This window comes from Pithys albifrons, chromosome 21, assembly GCF_047495875.1.
Source record: "Pithys albifrons albifrons isolate INPA30051 chromosome 21, PitAlb_v1, whole genome shotgun sequence".
NCBI classification, from domain to species: domain Eukaryota; kingdom Metazoa; phylum Chordata; class Aves; order Passeriformes; family Thamnophilidae; genus Pithys; species Pithys albifrons.
In genome coordinates, this window is record NC_092478.1 from 4,885,161 (window position 1) to 4,907,120 (window position 21,960).

The window sequence follows — 21,960 nt, forward strand, 5'->3', positions numbered from 1 at the left end:
GGAAGGGTTAGATATTGCTCTGAGCCTTTGGCTGGTTTGAAATCACCAACTATGTGCTTTGAGGTTCAGGTAGCACCCAGTCTCTTCATTTTAGGCTGTTTGTTTAACTGTTATATCATAAACTGAAAGAATATATAGTTTGTTATCAAATCTGAGAATTTGAAATGCTGAGATGAAAGGAGAGATGGATCTGAGTTGCACTTTCATCCATTTTCAACATTTCAGTTGATTTTCATCTTAGTTTGAGGGTTTTTTTGTTATTGGGGTTGATTTTTTTCTTTAAGAGTCCTGAGAAATTAAACCTTATTCTTTGTTGTTTGCATTTTACATCATTTTTATCCTCTTGGCATCTCCTGTTGTTACCATGATTGTTACTACACTCTTAGCCTTAATATGGATCTCTCAAGTAAGAGGACATGGCAAGTAAATGCAATTAACCAACTATGCAGGTCTTGAAGGGCTTAGGATGTACCTGCCCCTGTGCATGGAGGTCAAAAATACTTTAAGCTCCAGATATTGTTACTTTTCTGCTCAGCTCTAAAATTTAGCAGAATGCTGATGCTTCCTAAAGCAGTCATGGATGCTCCTTAAACAAATCTGGGGAGGCAGGGAGGGCTTTTGATTCCTCACTAATTACATATTGTTCCTGTTTACAATTGCAATTAAAGTCATGCTGGTGACGAGCACACGAATGGCAGTGATGGCTGTCAGGAGAGTGGATCTGCCTGCACAGGGATCCCTGTGCCATCCCTGTGGGCACAGATTTCTTCTCTGGCCTTTCCTTCCCTCTAATCCCTGCTGTTGGCAGCCCTCAGCCACACTAAGGCTGACCATCATTGTCTCTGTTTCTATGTTGCTTAATATGAAGCAGAATATGGACCTGAATGTTGCTCCTGTGCAGGCCTAGAGCTGGCAAAAAGGCAAACCACATGCTGGAATTTTATGAAGGAAGAGTGTGTAATTTAAGCAAAATACTCTACTTGATAGGCTGCAACCATTTATTTCTCAAATGTGCTGTGAAATGTTAGTGGTGGGTTTGTATAAAGATGTTTGATTGTGAAGAAGGAATGTTTATTTTGGGCTGAAAAGTTTCAGAAGGGAAAGGATACACACATCTTGATCAGAGTAATGGGAAGTTTGGAAGGAAAATAGCTGGGCTCAAGTCTCCTCATGTGAGTGTGAGTGCAGGGCAGTTGCAGCCTGATTGTACTGCACTGCTGGGACCAGAGTTTACTCCTCTTAGAAAGAATGGATGGAAGAGGGAAAGGTGAGCTCAAGCTCAGGTTTGGGCACTGCCATGAAGTGATCTGTTTGTGGTATCCCAGAGCAGGGCAGGATCCTGTTGCAGAGGTCTCTGTTCTCTTCAGCTGCTGCATCCCTGTCAGTGGTGCTGGGAGCAGGACAGCAAAGGAAGAGGAGTGGGAGGAGGCTCAGCCAGGTCAGGCACAGGTGGGAATGTCCCTTCTTCCAGGGACACTCCTTCAGCCCTGTCCTGTGCCCTGGCAGAGCTGGCACAGCCCCTCTGCTGTCCCACCCAGCATGGCAAGGCTCTGGGGCACACAAAACCTCCTCATAAATAACCCAACTGCTCACAGTACACCTGTGAGTGAGTTGGTTGTTAATCTCACAGTGTGGGTGAGGGTGCTGATGTCTCCCCTGCTCTTGGAATGGGAGCAGCAACCAGAAGGGTCGATCCCGAAACTGCTTCTCAGAGAAACAAAGGTATCTTTCCATGTACCTGCTCCAGTGGTTTCCAGGCTGCTGGAAGAGCTCTGATTGATGCTCCCCTCACTGCCTGCTGTTTGGCAAGGCCTTCCAGTGTGGCAGAACACCATTCTCCTGAAAATGAATAGGCAGCTCCTTTGTGAAGGGTTGACTTGCATGCCTGATTTGCTTTCACACCTCTTGTTTGCAGCTGATGTTTGTGTGCATTGAAACATGGAGCTTTCCCTGCATTATTCTGAGAGTGTGGGTGAAAGGGAGAAAAAGGGCAAGGGCTTTAAGTAAAAATATGATGATGGAGGGTTTTTAAATACCTGTACTGTGACAGAAATTGATGATGTGATTCAGAACTTAATAGTTGATATGGGCTTGAAGAGGAAATTGATGCAACTCAAAGCATGTTGGAGGCTCTGGAACCAGTCTGTGTCCAGCTGGAGCAGTGGAGGTGAGGATTAGGACCTGCTTCAGCTGGAATAACATGCTGGGCCATTTCTGAAGGCTCACTGGAATATTTGCAGGCAGTAGCATTTGTCTTATAAGGCAAGTAAGTCATTGTTTTCTGAAGGGAGGAGAAAGTAAAGCAGAAACACACATTTCCCTTTCCCTTCCAGGTGCTCCCTTCCCTCCCCACTGTGGCCTGGCCACACAAGGAGTTGCTTTGGCAGGTGACTTGGGGAGCAGCAGCAAGTGGGTCAGGGCAGGGCAGGGCAGGTTTCTGGGAATGAGCAGCTGATAAGGAAGGTACTGGGATGCTGTGCTGATCCGATAAGAAAGATGAGGCAATTAAATTTGGGGGGGTAAAAGCCCAGACAGTGTCCTTAAGCCATTGGTAGTGGTTTGGTAGCAAAGCAAGAGGCAGAGGATTTTATGTACTTGGAGCTTTACAGATGGCTTCTTTCATAGCATTACATGATAAAAAAGGGTCGGTCAGGATGGAATCATAGACTTGTTTAGGTTGAAAAAGACCTCTAAGATGGAACTGTTCCCCCAGCACTGCCAAGGCCACCAATACCATGTTCCCAAGTGCCACATCTGCATGTCTTTGAGTCCCCCAGGGAAGGTGACTCTGCCACTGCCCTGGGCACCTATTCCAAACCCTGACAACCCTTTCAGTGAAGACACTTTTCCCAATATCCAATCTAAACCCCCAGGTATCTGTCAGAGGGACAGAAATGATGGATTGTTTTCTTGTATTCTCCTTTCATTTGTCTCTCCATTAACCTGTGGCTTTGTCTTATGACTGAGCAAGGTTTTTGTACTGGGAATCATCATTGTTCTGTTTGCAAGAAAATAATAGTGTGGTGTCAATGTCTGATGGGAACTCATGCCCCACAGGTAATAATTGTCACAACTGTGGCCACAATAATGAGCAGTTTGCCCTGAGACTTAGAGATAAGTAGCTTTTGGATGGGATTGAGTTGTATTCTGGATTTGGAGCCTGTTTTTTTTTCTCTTGTGGGGATTTTCTGCACAACCACGTGGTTTTGTAGAGTTTCATCTTAAGGCATTCAATAGCAGCTGTTTTAAGGAGAATGCCAGATCTCCCAGGGGTAAAAAAACTCACAGGAGATGGCAGTTCTTATATCCTGTTTCTTCAAGACTTGGGACTGCCTCTGTAAGGATTTTCCTTGGAAAGCCATAGAAGGAGGCAGAGCTTGTGCTGCTGGCAGATGGAAACTGAAACACAACAAATGTCTGCTGATGGCTCCCAAAAGATTTGCCTTCTGTGGAGCTTCTGCTTTCCTTGCTGAGGCTGGGGAGTTTCATAGAGAAGCACAGAATTGTTTAGGTTGCAAAAGACCTCTTAAGACCATTGAGCCCAACCCTTAATCCAGCACTGCCAAGGCCACCACTCACCATGTCCCCAAGTGCCACACCTACAGATGCTCCTCATACCTTTATTAACCTCCTTCATTCTTCTTTTCGAGCTCAAACTCCTCACTCTGAATCGGCCCAATTTCCTAAAAGTTGCTGGAAAAATAAATACTTAAAAATTACATAAGCATAAAGTTTATTAGAAAGTGCATAGCAGGGAATGAAGAAACCCTTTGCAAGAGTTTAAGCAGTGGCTGCCATGAGGCTCAGGCTGTTCTGTGGCTGCTGCTCCACCACGGCACAATCTCATTCCAGCTGCGTGTGAAGGGAGTAAATATCAGAACTAGCAATTTTCCTCAAGCATTTTCTTTGCATTTGAATGGAGCCCAGGAAAAAAATCATCCGATCTGACAAGCAAACCTGATGATAGCTCCAGGAAAACAGTTTTTTGTTTTTGTTTTCCAAGCAATTTCTGCAGTTTTTCTCCACTTCTCCATTGCACCATTTAGCTGAATGGAGATATATTCTGCCTCCAGCCCCCAGCAGGAGCCTTGTGTCTATAGATGTTTTATGCAGGTTTTTCTTTTTGCAGGATCCTAAGGTGCTGTGCCTGAGGGGAATCATTTTTCCTCCCCTCTCCCCCAAAAGTGGCATTAATAACAGTATGAAAGGAGGGAATTATACAAAAAAGAAGGTAGGAGTAGGGTGGAGTGTGTCTGCATTTGACAAATGTCTTTGTCATTTCTAACACCTGCATCCTTTAACATCTCCTGTTGTCCCCAAATGTCTGCAGTCCTCCCCTGGGCCCTTAAAGAGGACAGGGAAGAGCAGTTTGTGACCCCAGAGGAGACAAATTAATGGTGTTCTCAGAAATTACAGGCCATTTAAAATGCATTAATTGCAAGAGATTTCTCTCAGTCTCTGCTATGGCAGATACCAAGCTGTATTTTCTTACCTGTAGCAGACACTGATTGGACACAGCCAAGTAAAGAAAGAAATTTGAAGTCAGTTGCAGGGTGGATAAGGTTGTGTGTGTGTGTGTGTTTAAATAATGGCCATATAAAAGTCAAGCTGCTGCTCCTGTTTCTGAACACAGAAGGAAAATCTGCTCTATTTGATTTTGGTTTCAGTGTGCAAAGAGCAGTTCTGATTCCTCAGTGTCAGTTCCATCACAAAGTGGGAGCAAAATGAGCAGGAGACAAAACAAAAATCAAATCCATTGCTTGGGAATTTGAGTTGACATGAAAGGCAAGTTTGTTCATCTGGGGAGGAGCAGTCCAGCTTTCTAGCAGCAGAAAAAAAGTTAAGCTGATTTAGGGAACAGTTTTTCTGAATATATATATATCCTGCAGTCCTAGTAAATATGGGATTTTTGGATTTGATTATACTTACATGTAGAAATCTCTCATGGCTAAAACAGTGCCTCGAGGAAGGGATGGATGGGAACTGTTTTCCAGCCCAACTTCTGCAGTGAATAAATGGGTGACTGTGGCCCTTCTGGCTCCTGGCAGGGATATCTATTAGGAGGCCAATATTTCCCATGTGTTTGCTGCATGTCTTGGATTTCATGCTGCAAGTGCAGCCCTGGGATAGGTGTTCCAAAGCAGCAGATACGTGATAGGCATTTCTCCAGCCATTTCTGCTCTCTGGACAGCTTTCCAAGCACAAGCAGCTGTGACAGTTCCTCAGGCTGAGGGTGCCCAGTGCCCTCCAGCCCTGCCCGGGGCATTTCCAGCCAGGTGTTAATCACACTCATTTCCTGGCCAGGTCACTGTTTCAGGCATATTATGCATTAACACGAATTATTTCCCCCTCGGTAAATTCCAGTTTTCAGTACATTTTTTGATCCTTATGAAGTTTAAGTGTGTGGTTGGGAGTTGCAGGAGTCTGAGGATGGATGAACATGACTCAAGGTGATCTGCTTGTGAGTTTGGGTTCCTTGTTGCTGTAATGAGCAGGTGTAGAGTGAGCAGAAGGAGCACAAAGAGCAGTTCTTCATTTTTCTAAGATTGGATGGCAGGTAAGGGAAGTCTACTGGCTTGTTTCCTTTCCCACACCACTTGCATTTCACAGAATCACAGAATGGATTGGGTTGGAAAAGACCTCCGAGATCATCAAGTCCAACCCTTGGTCCAACTCCAGTCCCTTTACCAGATCATGGCACTCAGTGCCACGGCCAAGCTCAGTCTAAAACCTCCAGGGATGGGGAATCCACCCCCTCTCTGGGCAGCCCATTCCAATGCCTGAGCACTCTCTCTGCAAAGAATTTTTTTCTGCTCTCCAACTTCAATTTCCTGTGGCAGAGCTTGAGCCCATCGTGCCCCCTTGTCCTATTGCTGAGTGCCTGGGAGAAGAGACCATTTGATCCCTTTTCTCCTCCCTGCCAGGCCAGGCAGAGCAGGGAGTGGGCAGCTCTGCAGTTGTGCACAAAGCGCTTCCACCTTGCCAGGGAGAGGAAGAAATTGGACAACATAGATGGAATTCTCTTTTGTTTGATTTCCTTCCTCATTGCTGCTGTCATGAACATGTGAAAATTACCTCTAGCAAAACATTTAAGCTGAGATATAATCTGCCAAGGGAATTTGGGTGTTCAGTACCTGCTTAAAATAACAATAAATTAGGCAGTTGGATGCCTAAGTCTCTGGCTTTAACTATAATTACAAATAAGATTTAAACAATGTCATTTATTTATACAAGCTTGCTGTGAGTCATGGATTGCATCTTCCTAAATTAATGAAAAGATTCATTCTCTTCTGTTTTCCCTTCCATCTCCCCCAGTACCTTGTGGGGCAGAGCTTCCAGGGCAGGCTGTTCCTGGGAGCCTGGTGAGCTCCATGGCAGTGTGGAGGCTGGGCAGGAATGCTGCAGCTCCTTGGGGGGTGTGTTCCTGCTGGGAGCACCTGGTGCCTGTTCAGACCTGCCCCAGCTATCTCTGGGGTTTGGGTGGCTCTCACTGGGGGCGTTGGATGCACTTGAAAGCGCCCTCTGAGCTTGGCTTTGGCCTCGTGGCAAACCAAGCCCTTTGTGCCAGGGCTCACCTGTCTATCTCAGCAGGTCCCTGTGGATTTACCTGCCACCCAGGTGTGCCCCAACACGCTCAGTGGGAGCTGTACCTGTGCCACGGTGTGTTCTGCACTCCCAGCCACAGCAAACATGAGCAGTGCTGGGCAGGTGCTGCACAGCCCAACTCCCCAAACACCCAACCCCACATACCAGGAGGGTGCTTGGAGGGCACAGCATTCCAGTGTCAGGAGCAGGATGAATTCTTTGGGCTGTGGCACAATCACCCAGGATCACAAGCCTGCTCTCCACCTGCAGTGTGTGTACCCCCACAGTGGCGTCCCTTTTACCCCCACGGCGGCATCTCTTTTATCCTGGAATCACTTTATCTGATGGCACCAATTTTGGTGCTCAGAGTTTGCAGTGCTTCCTGAATTTACTCTAAATCAGTATCAGAATCATTTACTGTAAATTTACTGAGCACCCAGGCATTTTGCAATACTTCTGTGCATTGATTTCAGTACCCAGACAACGTTGGTTTTCCCTTTTGCCTCAGACTGGCACTGCTTTTTTTTTTTATTTCATCCCCTCTGTGTTATGCAGCATTTTAATGGGCATACAACTCAGGTGCTTTATTTTCTGCTCAACATCTATATCAAGAATAAATGATGAAAGGGATTAACATGTGTCCTGAAACAAGTAAGTGATCAAAAGGATTGACATGTGTTCTGAAAGAAGTACCCTTGATACCAGTGACTGAAGTGCAGGACCAAAGAGAGTTGATTAATGACTGTCCAGATTTAGGACTGACTTGCCTTTTAATTCTGAAATGGATCTTTTCTTTCTCTTCTCTGTTCAGTGAGGAGGAAAGCAAGTTCACAGGACCCCAGTGGGCTGTTTCTTCAAAGTGAGCTCTGCCTTGTGTTCTGTACAAGTTCAGTGGCTGAGCAGGTGCTCCCTGAGCCATCTCTTCAGCTGGTTGGGTGTTTCTGTGCAAAGGTGGGCTGTGGGGAGGAGGGAAAGATAAATTCTGTTTGCTTCAGTTCAGTGATGGTCCCTTATGTGCTACACCTGTGGCTGATCTTGGTTATCTCTGAAGATCTCACAGCTTTCCATTTCACACATAACTCCCTGAAGGGAAGTTCTGGCCAGGTGGGGGTTGGTCTCTTCTCCCAGGCACTCAGCAATAGGACAAGGGGGCACGATGGGCTCAAGCTCTGCCAGGGGAAATTGAAGTTGGAGAGCAGAAAAAAATTCTTTGCAGAGAGAGTGCTCAGGCATTGGAATGGGCTGCCCAGAGAGGGGGTGGATTCACCATCCCTGGAGGTTTTTCAGCTGAGCTTGGCCGTGGCACTGAGTGCCATGATCTGGTAAAGGGACTGGAGTTGGACCAAGGGTTGGACTTGATGGTCTCAGAGGTCTTTTCCAACCCAATCCATTCTGTGATTCTGTGATCCCAAAATAAGGACTGGGAGTTAGGGACTATGCCAAAAGCCACGTTTTATTGGCCAGCTATGAAACATCCTCGCAAGAAATTCTGTGAGGTGTGATTTTCACCAAAGTTGTCTGGTGGTTTATCTTGCTAAAAGACTGACAATGTGGATTAACACACCAGAGTCATAAAAGAGGTGGGATAATACACATCTCAGTGTTGTAAATTCAGTGGAACAACTGCTGGATTGCCCGTGTATGGAGAGGAGGAGCTGCTCTGGCTGCCTTTGGATCTGTAATGCACGTGGCTGTTCTGAAACAGAAAGGCACTATGGAATAGAATGTGACCACTATGACCAAAATACAAAAACTTCAGCAATTCCAGTAAATGAAGACATGAATTGCAATGGGAGCAGTTTCTGTTAAACAGAGAGTGTTTTGTAAGGCAATCCCTCTCTAGGTTCTTCCTTCTCCTCCCCCCTAACTGCTTTAATCCTTTGGCAGTTTTGGAAGACTCCTCAAAGACACAGCACTGCTGGAGGTTTCAGAGATGTGGAGCCAGGAAAGTGAGGGAGCCCCTGTAACACGAGCTCCACGTTTATGAGATGGAAAGAAACCACGAAGGCAAAAGATTCTGAACGTCTGTCACCTTGGAAAGAGCTTGGAGAATGCTGTGTCCAGACTTACAGCCATGGGAAAACAGGGATCATTAGTCCTACTTTTAGGAAATAACCATTTGCTGTGAACTGGCTGGTGGGGCCTTGCCAAGGCTTTCTTTGGAAAGCTGTGGGTTTCTCTGGGGCTGCCTCCTGAGCTGTGCTTGCTGTCCTGGCCCCAGGGTGCACCTGTCCTTGAGTGCACATTTCATGAGCAGAAGCTGAACAAATTAGAGCCTTTTGCTCTTTATGGTTGAGGGGTGAAACTCCTCCTTGAGCTGTATTGCAGTGTCTCCTGAAACATGTGGAGGCTCTGTTCTTTATTTCCTCTCCTGCATTGTTAATTATCACAAATTAAGGTGTAGGTAACTTGGCTGGCAGCAATTTTTAAAGATCTGACTCTTGAGAAATGAAGGGTTCAATACCACTCTGTTTTTTAAAACCTGAAAACTTTCTGTGCAAGGTGAAAGCTGGAGGTTTGTGTGTCCTGGAAAGAATGTGCAAGTACTAATTTTTTTTCCCAGGTTCCTGTGCTCATCTATTTTTTAAGAAATTCATTACTGAATGCCCCAAGGGAGGTTTCATGGAATTTGGTAATTTGAAATTCACACGAGGAAGTTAAGAGTTAGAACTGTATTTGTCACTGGATGATGTTGAATGGAAGTTTGGGATTCATTGAGGGGCTGGAGTGTGTCCAGAGGAGGGAATGGAGCTGGGGAAGGTTCTAGAGAGTCAGCCATGTGAGGAGCAGCTGAGGGAGCTGGGGGGGCTCAGCCTGGAGAAAAGGAGGCTCAGGGGGGACCTTCTCACTCTGCAACTCCCTGACAGGAGGGGGAACTGGGTGGGTCGGACTCTGCTCCAGGGAACAGGGACAGGAGGAGAGGGGACAGCCTGAAGTTGTGCCAGGGGAGGTTCAGGTTGGACATCAGGAGGAGTTTCTTCCTGGAAAGGGTGTTCAGGCATTGGAAGGAGCTGCCCAGGGAGGTTTGGAGTCCCCACCCCTGGACGTGCCCAGGGAGTGTCTGAAAGTGGCACTCAGTGCTTTGGGCTGGGGGACAAAGTGGGGATGGGGCACAGGTTGGACTTGGTGATCCTGGAGGTCTTTCCCAACCCTGATGACTCTGGGATCTTCTACCCTTATTGTGCTGTGGGAAGAGCAAGGGTCCCTCTTTGGCAGAGGAAGAAGCTGCCCCAGGGGAGAGCAAGACCAGGCTGAGGCTTGGGGAGAACTCAGTCACAGGTGAGCTCAGATGTGTCATCTTTGTCCCTTTCCACTTGCTAGACCAGCCAAGTTCCTGACCCAGATGAGAAGTGCTTGTCCTTTACCTTCCTAAGGTGAAAATCACTGTAGAAAAGATGTGTTGGTTTGCACAAGTTTCTTGTTAAACACTCCAGTGCTTGTTCATGTCATATCATTGTAGGGATTCTCACCAGTGACTCTGCTCACTGTGGGGTGTTCACCCACAGGAAATGTTCCCTTTTTCCCTCAGAGTGGCTCTAAACTTTTGGTTCCTTGTTTTGCCTCACAATGGTGAAAACACTGTCAGGTCTGTCATATCCCAGGCCCTGGTTACTGTGAATTCAGACCTTTGCCCAAAAGCCTTTATGTTTGCAGTATCAGAGGCTCAGCAGCATTTATCACCTCCCCACACTCTGCAAATAAAGCTGGAATGTGGCAAGTGGTTAAAATGGGTCTGCTTTACCAGCAGAGAAATAAAAGCTGCCCTAAATCAGAGAGACTCTCCCCTAATAACAGCAACAACAAAAATGTCCCAGTATGTTTTTTATTTGGGATGCAAGTCTTGTAATTAATCCTCCTTATCCTAATTTCCCTTTCATCTGGGGCTCTCCTAAGCACCTCACAAGAGCATAATAACCAAGCCCAACTGTATCTGTGACACACATGATTATTGTTATTATCTTCATTAGGCTAATGCAGACTCTGAAATTCTGCATGATCAACTAACTCAGCCAAGGTCAGGCAGTGCTGCAGTGTCAGGAGTGGGAGCAGAGCAGCCCTGGCTCTGAACTCAGGGTTTGCTGTGTCACTGAGGAGTGTGCAGCCTGTCCTGCCACCACAGCCCTTCTCCCAGAGCTCCTGTGGCAGTGCAGCTTGGCCAAATCAGAAACCTCCCTGGGGAGGGTCTTCTGGCTCCAGAAATTGCTGCAACTTGCCCTGAATAAAACACTCCATGAATAAGACAGGCCAAGCCCTGTCTGTGCTGTGAGGGTGTCCTGGTCTCACTGTAGCCACATGCCCACACCACCCACCCCTTCCAAACCTGGACCAGCCCAAGCTCTCATGCTTATTTTGGTGCTCCCTGTTCTCACCCAAGTGCACACCCCCCTGCAGATTTAAGGTTTTATCCACAGATTTTTGCTGCATCACCTCTGGAGCTGCTGTAGAACGTAGTAAATCTTTCCTGGCTCATTTTAAGAAGTTAGACTGATGCATTTAAATACCTCCTGTGATAACTCTGGAGCTGGTTTCTTTTTCCTTAGCAATGCTGTGGGTTCCTTAACAAGCTTTGTGCCTTACACAGATGTTCTTGGAGTGCCTGTGTGCCTCACTGATCTCCTGTACAAACCACTTGCCTTGGCAGGGAGATGGATTTACAGGTGTGTTTCTCAGAATAACCAGTGTCTGTGGGCAGCAGATTGTTCAGCCTGGGGAAGAGGAGGCTCCAGGGAGACGTTAGAGCCCCCTCTAGGGCCTAAGGGGGCTCCAGAAGAGCTGGAGAGGGACTTGGCACAAGGAATGGAGTGACAGAACAAGGGGGAATGGCTTCCCACTGCCAGAGGGCAGAGTTAGGTGGGATATTGGGAAGGAATTCTTCCTTGATGAGGTCCTGGCACAGGTTGCCCAGAGAAGCTGTAGCTGCCCCATCCCTGGAAGTGTTCAAGGCCTGGTGGGATGAGATTTGGAGCAACTTGGGCTAGTGGAAGGTGTCCCTGCCCATGGCAGAGGGTTGGAATGAGTTGGGCTTTAAGGTCCTTTCCAGAGCAAGCCATTCCATAATTTTTTTTGGATCGTGGACTGACAGACTCATGACCCCACTTGCCATGATCTGCAGCAGTTACCCAAAGGTGTTTAAAATTATGTCTAAGAGTAAGGGCTGTTCTAGGATTACTACATTTAGGATGGGTATTTTTATCTGTGTTCAAAAGCTTTTTCATCTGGAGTTTAAAGGCAGTTTTAGGTACCTACTTGAAATAGTAGGTTTGGGTTTTTTATGTATTTCCTGTCATCTTAGGAGTGGGTGGTGGCACCAAGTTTGCATCACAGTTCTATCCAGGTTTTGATCTGTGGAGGATATTGACAATTCCAGCTTTTCCTGCTGGTGCACTTAAAGCCCCTGAGCCTGTCCAGGTCTGCGTTGCAGAGGGAGATTTGTGGAGTGGACATTAATGCCCATTGCAGAGCCCCCAGGGAGAATCAGTGTGCAGGAGCACTGGAGATGAGCTCAGGCACCCTGGGCTGGCAGGGGGTTCATTGTCAGAGCTCTTTGTCAGCCCAGGACATGACAGTGGACATGTCATGCTTTACCTGAGCATCTGGCAGTTCTGACAGCAGAAACCTGCCTGGAAAGTGCCTGACATTCCCTGCTGGGTGCTGTGCCCCTGGGGGCTGCTCCTGTGCAGATCCCTCTGTGCAGGGCACCTCAGATCCCAAATCACAGACTATTCTGAGTTGGAAGGACCCACGAGGATCATCGAGTCCAACTCTTCAGTCAGTGGCCCACACAGGGGATTGAACCCATGACCTTGGCATTATTACAACCAAGTTTTAACCAACTGAGCCAATCTCAGGGTCTTCCACCATCTGCATCACCCCTGCCTCTCATAAACATGGTAAAGAACCCAAGAAAGCTCCTTAAAATTACATAGAATGTACCACTGTGCCCTGGACAGCTTGTGATGTTCCAAAATAGCTCCAAGGCAAAATGCAAATGAGAGATGAGATGCAGTCACTTGGAAGTATGTCCAATCTGAGTGCACATTTCTACACATTTGATAGAAATCTTCCTAACTGGAGAAATTAGCTGTCATCTGCTGTAAATCAGCAGTCACTAATTAGCCCAGTTGTTCACTCATATCTCAATTTTCTGTGTGTGTGGCTGTAAGAGAGGAGGGAGTGGGTGAAAAAACCCTCCCCTGCTGGAGTGTGATATTGGAGAACATTGAGCCTTCACAACCCTGAAATCTGCAAAGAAACCCCTAAGTGATGTTTTTAACTTAGAATTTTGAATTGAATTTTTTTATTGTGCAGTAATATTGACAGACACAGCTTTCTGGGGGGGTTTGTGTCCCCAACCTGCCTGAAAATCTCGAGTCCAGCAGGTGTTGAGTCAGAAGGGAACATGCTGGGCAAGTTTACACAGAATTTACACAGACTATTCTGAGCTGGAAGGGACCCACAAGGATCATCGAGTCCAACTCTCAAGTCAATGGCCCACACAGGGGGTTGAACCCATGACCTTGGCATTATTACAACCAAGTTTTAACCAACTGAGCTGATGTCAGGGTCAAGTTCTCCTGGAAGGCAGCAGAGTGACCAGCTGGAGGTTGTGCCTGCCCAGGATGAGGCTGAGAACTGTGCCCCTCATGCCATGAACACCATTAGTGCTCAGTTTAGTGCTGTTAAAACATTTGCATGTGCTTTGGCTGGTTCCAATTAATCCCCAAATAAATTGTTAGTGAGGTGATCTCAAGCATTCAGTTGAACGTGGTATTATTCTTTGAATGTGTTTGGTTAAAATATACCAAGAAGATGTAGAAGCAAAGGCCTCAAATTCATTCAAGAAGAGCCCAATCATTATTTATTGTCTCTAAAAGTCATAAATGACTTTTGCCTTTGTTGATTTTGTCCAGGCAGAAAACCATGAGATTGGAGCTGTGAAATCCATAACCACATCCTTACAAAGCCAGCAAAAATCTCCAGAATCTCTCCAGAAAGAGATTCTGTAGATACTTATTTTAATTTCCTTGCAGTTTGTGGCTCATGCCAGTTCCCTGACTCATCATCACCCCAGTGTGGTGATAGCCAAGTTTTCCAATAAGGAAAACAAGGGAGCAGTGAGTCACTGCCTCAATTCATATGCACTTGATTTGCTCTATCATTATCCATACTGGGTTTATTTATTTTAATTAGTTCATATACAAAGTCTCAGAGATATGTTTCACTGCATGAATTAGCTTGACTTGTTAGTCTTGTGTAAGGATTAGAAAGGCAGAAGATGAGCAGAGCTTTTGATTTTTTTCTGCCATGACTTCCACAGGAGGCTGTGAACGGGAGGAGTCTGAATTTTCTGAGATTTGTGTAACTGAAAGAATAACCATTACTTGTTGAGGCTCTCCTCTGTGATCTGAAATTCTGGTGAGGCTGCTGCTTAGATCTAAAATGTGCCAAGAGTAACCTTTTCCCTTGGTGAAAGTTGGGTTTCATCCTGTGCTCAAGCAGAGGTGTTTGCTTGAGATAAAAACACCAGAAATTGGGTCTGACCTGAGTCCTGAGCTGGAGGTGCTGAGTGTAAGAAAGGTCTGGCCAGCATTGTCTGAAGGCTGTTAATGATTCCAGTCCTTTCAGATGACTGAGAGAAACCTCAGTTTCTGTTTCTGTTGGTTGTTCAAAGTTATAACAACTTCTGATTTTCCCCATTCCTCATAAATGAGCAGTTCCAAGTCTCAACGAATAAGTTTGGGTTTAAGTTCAGGTCTAGGTGCCAGTTCAGTTTAGCCTGTCCTTTGAGCCAAATCCTGTCCCTTATCTCTAATTGAAGTCTTCCCTTGGGCTGCAGGAATTCCAGGCTGATTAAGATGGGCTGAGCAGGGCTGAGATGAGGATGGGGTGAAATTTGGGATCTCCTTCTATGCTGGGGCAGGAGAGAAGAGGGAAGGGACACGGAACTTCTCCTTGGATTTGTCCTGTGTTGTTTTGCTGTTTCACTGCTGAGAGTTGTTGAAATGGATCATAAATGGAAAATCTTCCATGTTTTGGCATTTATTTAAGCTCTTGGGCTCATGTTGGCTGAGTATCCCACATTCCCCATTTGACAGGGACATCCTTCCCAGCCATAGTCCTGGGAACAGACCTGCAATGTAATTAGGGAGATGAAGGATTTGATTAGGGTGTGGGTTTACCAGTGAGGAACCCAGCATTTGGCAGCTTTGGTTGTGTTCAAACTCCTATTTGTTTTGTTTTGATTTTTTTTTAATCCCAACAGGACCAGCTGTCCTGTGTTAATGATGCTTTGTGCTAATCGATTCCACACCTGATGAACTTTTTTATCTCCTCCCAGTCTTGCAGGCAATTTTGTACTCAGACTTTACATACCACATTACAGCAGGGTTTGAGCTGCATTACTGAAACCATCATTTATTACTGCCAGAGAGAGTGAGAAGTAGTTTTTTTAATATTTATCTTCTCCAAGCCCTTGGTTTATTGCATTCCTTTTTATTTTCTTGGTGCTTAATTACTTGTTATGTGCAGTGCAGGTAAGCCAGTAGCCTTTGGGAAAGAATGAATGAATAGCTCAGAGAGTTCCCCACTGATATTAAAATAAAGCCAAAAACATTGAATGGAAAAAATGGGTGTGACAGGTGGTGTGAGTCTCCAAGGCCAACACTGGGTTTGATTTGGAACAGGAATGTCACCTGAAAGCACCCAGGCATTTTGATTCCATTTTCCCCAGCACTGGTGTGTCCTTGCAGTCCAGAGTCACCTGAGAGGAGCCCCGTCACCTTTGGCACTGCAGGTGGTGGGAGGGCTTTGAACTCTCACCCTGACCTGCTCAGGGTTGTGCTGGGGAATGGCTGGAGCTGTGCCAGGGAGAGTCAGGTGGGATCTCAGGAAAAGGTTCTTCCCCCCAGAGGGTGGTGGGCACTGACCAGGCTCCCCAGGGCAGGGGGCACAGCCCCAAGGCTGCCAGAGCTCCAGGAGTGTTTGGACAGGGTGGGATTATTGGAGTGTCTCTGCAGGGCCAGGAGTTGTACTGGATGACCCTTGGGGGTCCTTCCCAACTCAAGGCATTCTGTGATTCTGTTTGATGATTTGCAAGCAGCTCTTTTGCCTTGTGGATTCCCCCAAGCCCCCAGCTCGCTCTGACCTTCACCTGGAGCTGCTGGGGTTGCCCTTCCCAGGGAAACCCTTTGGAAACACGACACTGTGGGTGTTGGCAGGTTGCTTTTCAGTGCTTTCTAGGTCACAAGTTTTGCTCATGCAGGTCTTAGGAAACCCTTGTTTTGATTTGTCTAATTGCTGGCTCTGTTTTGTTTGTTTCTCTTTAATCCTGCAGCGCTGTTTCCAAACCAAAGACTGTTTCCCTGCTGTGTATGTTGTCCTGTCATGCAGCACTGGAAACTCGTTTTGCAGAGGGAAAGTCTGGGGGTGTGTCCCAAGGAAGGTCCTGCCAATGTTTTTCAGCCAGATGTCCCTACACATTTATCAAAACTTGAGGAGCAGGCAGGGAACACTTTCATGGCAATCCACAGAAGGTGGTACTGCACTTTTATTCTAGATTTGCTAGTTCTGGCAGCAGTGGGAATTTATCTCGAGGTACAAACATCAGCAGGGCTTGCCACGGTGTTTCCTGCAGCTGCATATTTAAATGGGGTCCAAATTGTGCTGCTGGTGTTTAACAGCAGTGGGTGGCTGAGCTGAATTCAGGCAGCTCGTTTGAAGCTCAGGGTTTGGTGTGTGAACTGCTGTCACACCTTGGGCTTGCAGTGAAGATACAATCACAGAGACCTCAGAATAAACTTCTCTCCACCTCATCTTTGCACATGTCTCTGAACAGACAGGTGTGTTCACCACTCCTCTGCCTCCTGAATGCTTTGTTTGAAGGAGGTTGGATTTGGCTGCAGGCAAGAGGAAGAGCCTGATGGTGGGATGCCTTTCATGGTTAGAAGGCCAGAGCTTGGCTGTCCCTGCTTAGTTCCCTCCTCCTGACAGAGCTGGTTCTGGAAGTGCCAGGGAGCACAGTCTGGGAAGGAAAATGCCTCCCTAAGGAGGGAGAGGAAGGTGGCAAGAGGTAATGGAGGAAACAGAGCTGTCAGTACAGTCTGCTCTGGCTCTGAGTGTTCAGAGTGTGAGTCTGGGTCCTCCCACACCTCCTTTTTTGCTTCCCCAAAGAGAGGGGCAGGAAGGGGAGGTGCAGGGGGCACAGGATTGCTGTCAGTGCCCACCCTGCATCCTCTGTGCTGGGTCCTTTCAACCACCATCATTTTTCCCTCGGAAAAAATACCTGTAAGAATGCACACACTTTTGAAGTAAGTACTTGGGTTGTACTGCAGCACACAGGGAGAGTTTAAGGGATGTTCCTTGGCTTTACTGAGGCAAGGCTGGGTGAGCTGAGAACCTGTGCCTTTGCTTCTGGAGCTCTGCACAGGCCAACTCCACAGCTGGAGTTTGAAAGCACTTTGAAACCAAATCATGGTGTTTTGTTTTGGTGACTGAAAAATGGGGCTCTCCCAGAGAAGCTCTGATGTCTTTTTGCTTTGAAATTGTGATTTCATTGTGGTTTAGCTTATGGACACTTTTCCTTGCTGTAGACAGGCAGCACAGACAGTAGTAGGTGAAGAGCCCACACTGAATCCTGCAGCTTTGGCTTTGTTGTAGCTCTGGTCAGGAACACCAACCCTATCTAGGCAAGGAGATTATCTCATGCACATCTGTACCACCTGCCCCCCTGTTTGAAGTGTGAACTGCACACTTCCAGGAAAATTTGCCTTTCCCTAAGTATTTCCCCTAAATCAGAGATAAGGTGGGCCATTAATGTGGATTTGCATTCCAAAAGCCTCAGGATCAGGTCTTTTATACTCACTGTTTGTGAAATGGTCTTTAAAATTGTCAGCAGTACCCTGGAAACCCTCTGCCCCTGTGAGTGGATGAGGTCAGCCACCTTCCTACTCCCATTGCCTTGACATTCCCTCCCTATCTCTAACAGTCCACACCCAAAGACCTTTTATCCTCCAAATTTCTCTTAAAAGTCCTCTCCATGCCCAGTGACCCCCAAATCCCGTAACTGGCTCAGTGTCTCTGTCAGGTCCTCAGAGAGTGCCCCAGACAGACAGGGCTGCAGAAACAGCCTTTGCTCTGTCTTGGGTTTCCCAGCAGGCCCTGTCTGTGCCCATCTTGATGAGCACTCCTGCCTGGGTGCTGCCCATCTTTCATCTCACTGAGCTCCAAGCTCCACATCAGCATTAACAGAGTCTGGCTCAGCTGGTGAGACACTTTAAGGAGGTTGGCACCACGTTTGTTCAGTCCTGAAAATACAGAATGTGCTTAAGAAATAAGAAGTGCCATCACAGCGTGTGCCGTGCAATCACACAGACATTCCCCATGGCCTGCAGGCTCTAGAGAGGCTGTCTGGGGAATGTTGGTGCCTTCTGCCTGCTCTGGGCTGTCTTGGCATCCTCCTGGGCCACAGCTAGGAGCTTTAAGCCAAGAAAGGCCTTGCCAGACATATGTGGAGGCTTTGCCTTCTTGGGTTGCATCAGGTGCTGGGGGACACCTGGGAGCACATCCCTGGAGGCCAAACAGGGTCACTGTCTGGGGCCTGGCTCCAGCTCTGCCTGCCCATCACACAGGAGCAGAAGGGAAAGTCAAAAGCTCTATCATTTTCCTGTATTCTCCCCTGGTCTGTCATTGCTTAATTGCATCCCTGACTCTTATTAAAGTCTGGGGTGACTCATTGCCATGGTGAGGTGGAAACAGAGCCGAGGAAACTCAAGAAAGGAGGAGTGTCTTCCCACAGGAGTGTGCTGAGCAGGAATCTCCCCCAACAGGGGACTCCTATCACTTTGTGGATGTGCTGCATCATCTGCTGCTGCTGCCTCTAAGTTAGTGCTTTGAACCCAAATCCAAGCACCTGTAGTCCAAAGAGAATATAAAGTAGCTTTGGAATAGGAAATCCACACCAATTAGACATGCAGGACTCTTACCATCTGAGACCTCCTTCCAAGCTCACACAGCACCTACAATTGTGGTTCTACGTTGTCTTGTTGCACTGACTCTCCACAGAACCCACTTTCCTCTCCACCACCAGGATGAGGTTGTAGGATTAACTCACAGCAGTGTCCTGAGTGTGTTTTATTTGTGGTTACAGAGTTTGGAGCTTGTCAAGCACATTATGGTTTGTTGTGTGAAGAATCCCTGTAGGACTGTGAAGCTGTTGGCACTGGACAGATAATTTGGCATGAGCTGGAAACCCTCCTCTGCTTTGCTGTGTAGGCACCATTTTGTTCTCTTGTACTTTCTGTTCTGGTTTCTGATGCAAATCCATAAAAATCTTCTTTCTTAGTCAATGTTTCCCATCACATCCCAGGCTCTGCTCCTCATAACTTACAGTGATTTGATGTGCCTGTTTGGCATTCTGGCATGGCTGGGAATGTGGGCAGTGGGCAGGGAGGGCACCTCAGGGTGGTAAAGGGAGCTCTAGACTCGTGGGGGTGTATTCCATCATGGAATATATTCCATCCAGTCCAACCCACTGCTCAGCTGCAGGGAGTGAGTGGGATATTTCATTTCTCTGCAGCACAGCTGAGTGATGACAGGAGAGCATGAGAAAAGACTATTCAGTATTTTTTCCTTCTTCCTTGTTGTTTTTGAGAATGTTGATGGGTGCACCACCCATCAAATTGGGATTACAGTGCCCACAAGTTGTTCTGACTTGCTGAACTTCACCTGCTGTGGGGAGTCTGGGACCAGGCAGAAAAGGAGCACTAAGTGAAGGTGTTCAGAGCTGGTGAAATTGATTGAGGTTTGTAGGTTGGGTTGCAAAAGAAAAGGTTGGATCTGTTTTGTGGGAGGGTGGGACACCAAGGGGGGAGGTAAATCAGCCTTGGAGGGTTTTGCTTGACAAATGCAGATTTATTTTTGTTCATCAGATACAGGCTGGCTCATGGTATCTCAGTTATAATGGAGCAAATGAGGGGAGCACAGCAAAGAAATGCCAGGGCACTTTGTAACTGGAGTTAAATCTGCCATCCAAGAAAAAGCAAAGAAATTCTTGTTAGAATTCTGCTAGACAGCAACATTCTAAAGGAAAAGAAAGGTCAGGGGAACGCTGTGCCAGGCTGGAGGTAATCAGGCACTTAATATTTCAGGAAATTATGGAATCACAGAGTAATTGAGGTTGGGAGGGACATGTGGAGCTCATCCAAGCAGGGGTTTGTTATCTCCAGGGATGGGGACAGCAGTGTTTGACCTCCCTCACAGTGAAATGGTTTTTTTCCTAAGTTTAACTGGAATCTCCTGGATTTCAGTTCATGCCCTTTGCCTCTCCCTGGGCACCAGGTGAGGAGCCTGGCTCTGCCCCTGCCCCTCTGTTATCAGTGGCATACACTGATAACGTTCACACCCTTCCCCACCCTCAGCCTTCAGCTCGGGGCTGAACAGGCTGATGAGGGAGCAGGGAGTGGGAATGTTGCAGGAGGTTGAACTGTTGTTTCTGGGCAGATATTTGTGGTCCAAAGCCCACCTGAGTGCTGGCCTGAGTAAATGGTGATATACAGAATAGCTCAAATGAGCTTTCTTGCTTTTCTCTTTCTTCTCACCATCATTTTTCTTTTCCTTTAGTGCCTTTAATTTATGACTGTTTTCTTGGCATTGTCCCACGTGTCTTTTGGGAATAGTTATCTCTGAGTCTTTTATCTCTGGGTGTTTGTCATTGACTGTGATCCTGGCAGTCCCAAAAGCTGAGATATTTATGGTGAGTTCAGGTTGGTGCTCAGTTGATCCCTGTGACCTGCAGTGATGAGCAGAATCACTTTGGATAAAGCCTTGAATCAGAATTTGAACTTTTATAGATGACCAGTGTAGTTAGAGAATGGTGTTTCTTGTGCTTTTTTTTGAAAAAACCTTGTATATCATCAGTTTTGGGGAAGACAATGGCCTGAGTAAGGAAGTCCCAGATCCTCAGAGAGCCACAGTGTCTGTTCCAGACCCAGAAATCAGATGCAGGTAATTTGGGCCACAGACAAATGTCCAGGAGCTGCTTCTGAGACAACTGGGCCATGAACAGCTTGGCAAGAGGAGTTAGAAAAGTTCTCCCATGGGTTTTCCTTTGGTTACAAAAGCAGGGCTGTTCCTGTATCCCTGATGTTAAATGTGTTAAGTGTTTGATACAAAAACATTAAATCTTGCTGGATGTGTAAATACTGCAAAACCTGTTGCTTTTCCTTGTGCCAATTAATGTATTGGGGATTCAGGGAAGAGAGAAGGCTGGGTTTGGTTCTCTGTGTAGCTGCTCTAAAGCAAAGCATTTGGTCACTTACCCACCTTCACTAAGCTGTTTTAAATTTAGTTGCTACATTTGTTTTGAAAGCAAGAACTCCCCAGAACTGGTTAAATATGAAAACCTCTATCATTGCTACTATCAATGTGTCATATCTCCTCCCAACAGATTTGTTAAAACTTGTCTTGGATTCAATCTGTCTGTCTTGTCAAACCCTTTGAAGGTGTAGAATCAGTTTCCTTGTCTTTCTGTAAAATAACAGAAGGGATCTGGATCTGCAGAAAGCACACACAAAAACAAAACCCTGATCTTATTTAAGCAGTAAGGAAAGAGCAGCTTCTCATTCCTGAGGATTTCATTCCCAAACTCTGCATGATGATGTCTCTGCCTGTCTTTGCTTTTATTGTAGCAGCCCAAAATTACTGAGTGTGCTGTAGAAAAGTAACCAGTGTGCAAACATGAGAAGTTGTGTCTGAACTGTTGGAATTTAAAGCTCTCTTTTCCTTGCAGGTGTGTTATTGGACATCCAGCAGCACTTTGGAGTCAAGGACAGTGGGGCTGGCCTGTTACAGACAGGTAAGGGAGTTTCTTCTCTCCCTGGTCTTTGTAACCTCCTTCACACTCCTTCACTGTGGCCCTTGGGCACTCTGGTTGTGGAAGGTGAATAAATCCCCTGTTACTTGGAAGATGAATGAGCATGAAGGGCTTTTGGCTTTGATTTGGTGCTGGGCAGGAGATGGAGCTCAGAATGACTTGAGTGTAGGATGGGCTAAAAGCAAACCAAGCCAATGGTGTTGTTTGCAAGAACTGAATTCAACTGGGAGAGGGCTGCTTGCCCTGCAAAACTCATGACAAACCAGCAGCAGGATCCTGTTGTTCTCACTCCTTCAGGCTGGTAATAAGAGTGATGTGTGATGCCCTTCATGTGCTCTACAGAGAATCTGCTGAATGGACAATGGCATGAAAATGTAAAACTCATCAGGGCAAGGAGCTGAGGCTGAAAGCTGCAGGCAAGGCCACCAATCCGTGGGAACTCCTGGATTAGCAGCAGCCCTGTGGTGCTGAGAGCTCCAGACATGGCTCTGCCTGTGTTTAAAGAG

The 21,960-nt window shown here is 46.7% G+C and overlaps 1 protein-coding gene across 2 annotated transcripts in view; it reads left to right on the top strand.

Moving 5' to 3' along the window:
* Window positions 1-21,960, top strand: part of LOC139681538 (sphingosine-1-phosphate transporter SPNS2-like) — a 118,238-nt gene that overhangs the window by 15,105 nt on the left and 81,173 nt on the right. For both annotated transcript variants that reach the window (XR_011699533.1, XM_071574983.1), the window contains exon 2: window positions 21,371-21,436. Coding sequence is in view for 1 of the 2 variants with exons in the window: in XM_071574983.1 (XP_071431084.1) it covers window positions 21,371-21,436 (66 nt within the window). In the remaining variant the exon portion in view is untranslated. The remainder of the gene's footprint in view (window positions 1-21,370; window positions 21,437-21,960) is intronic.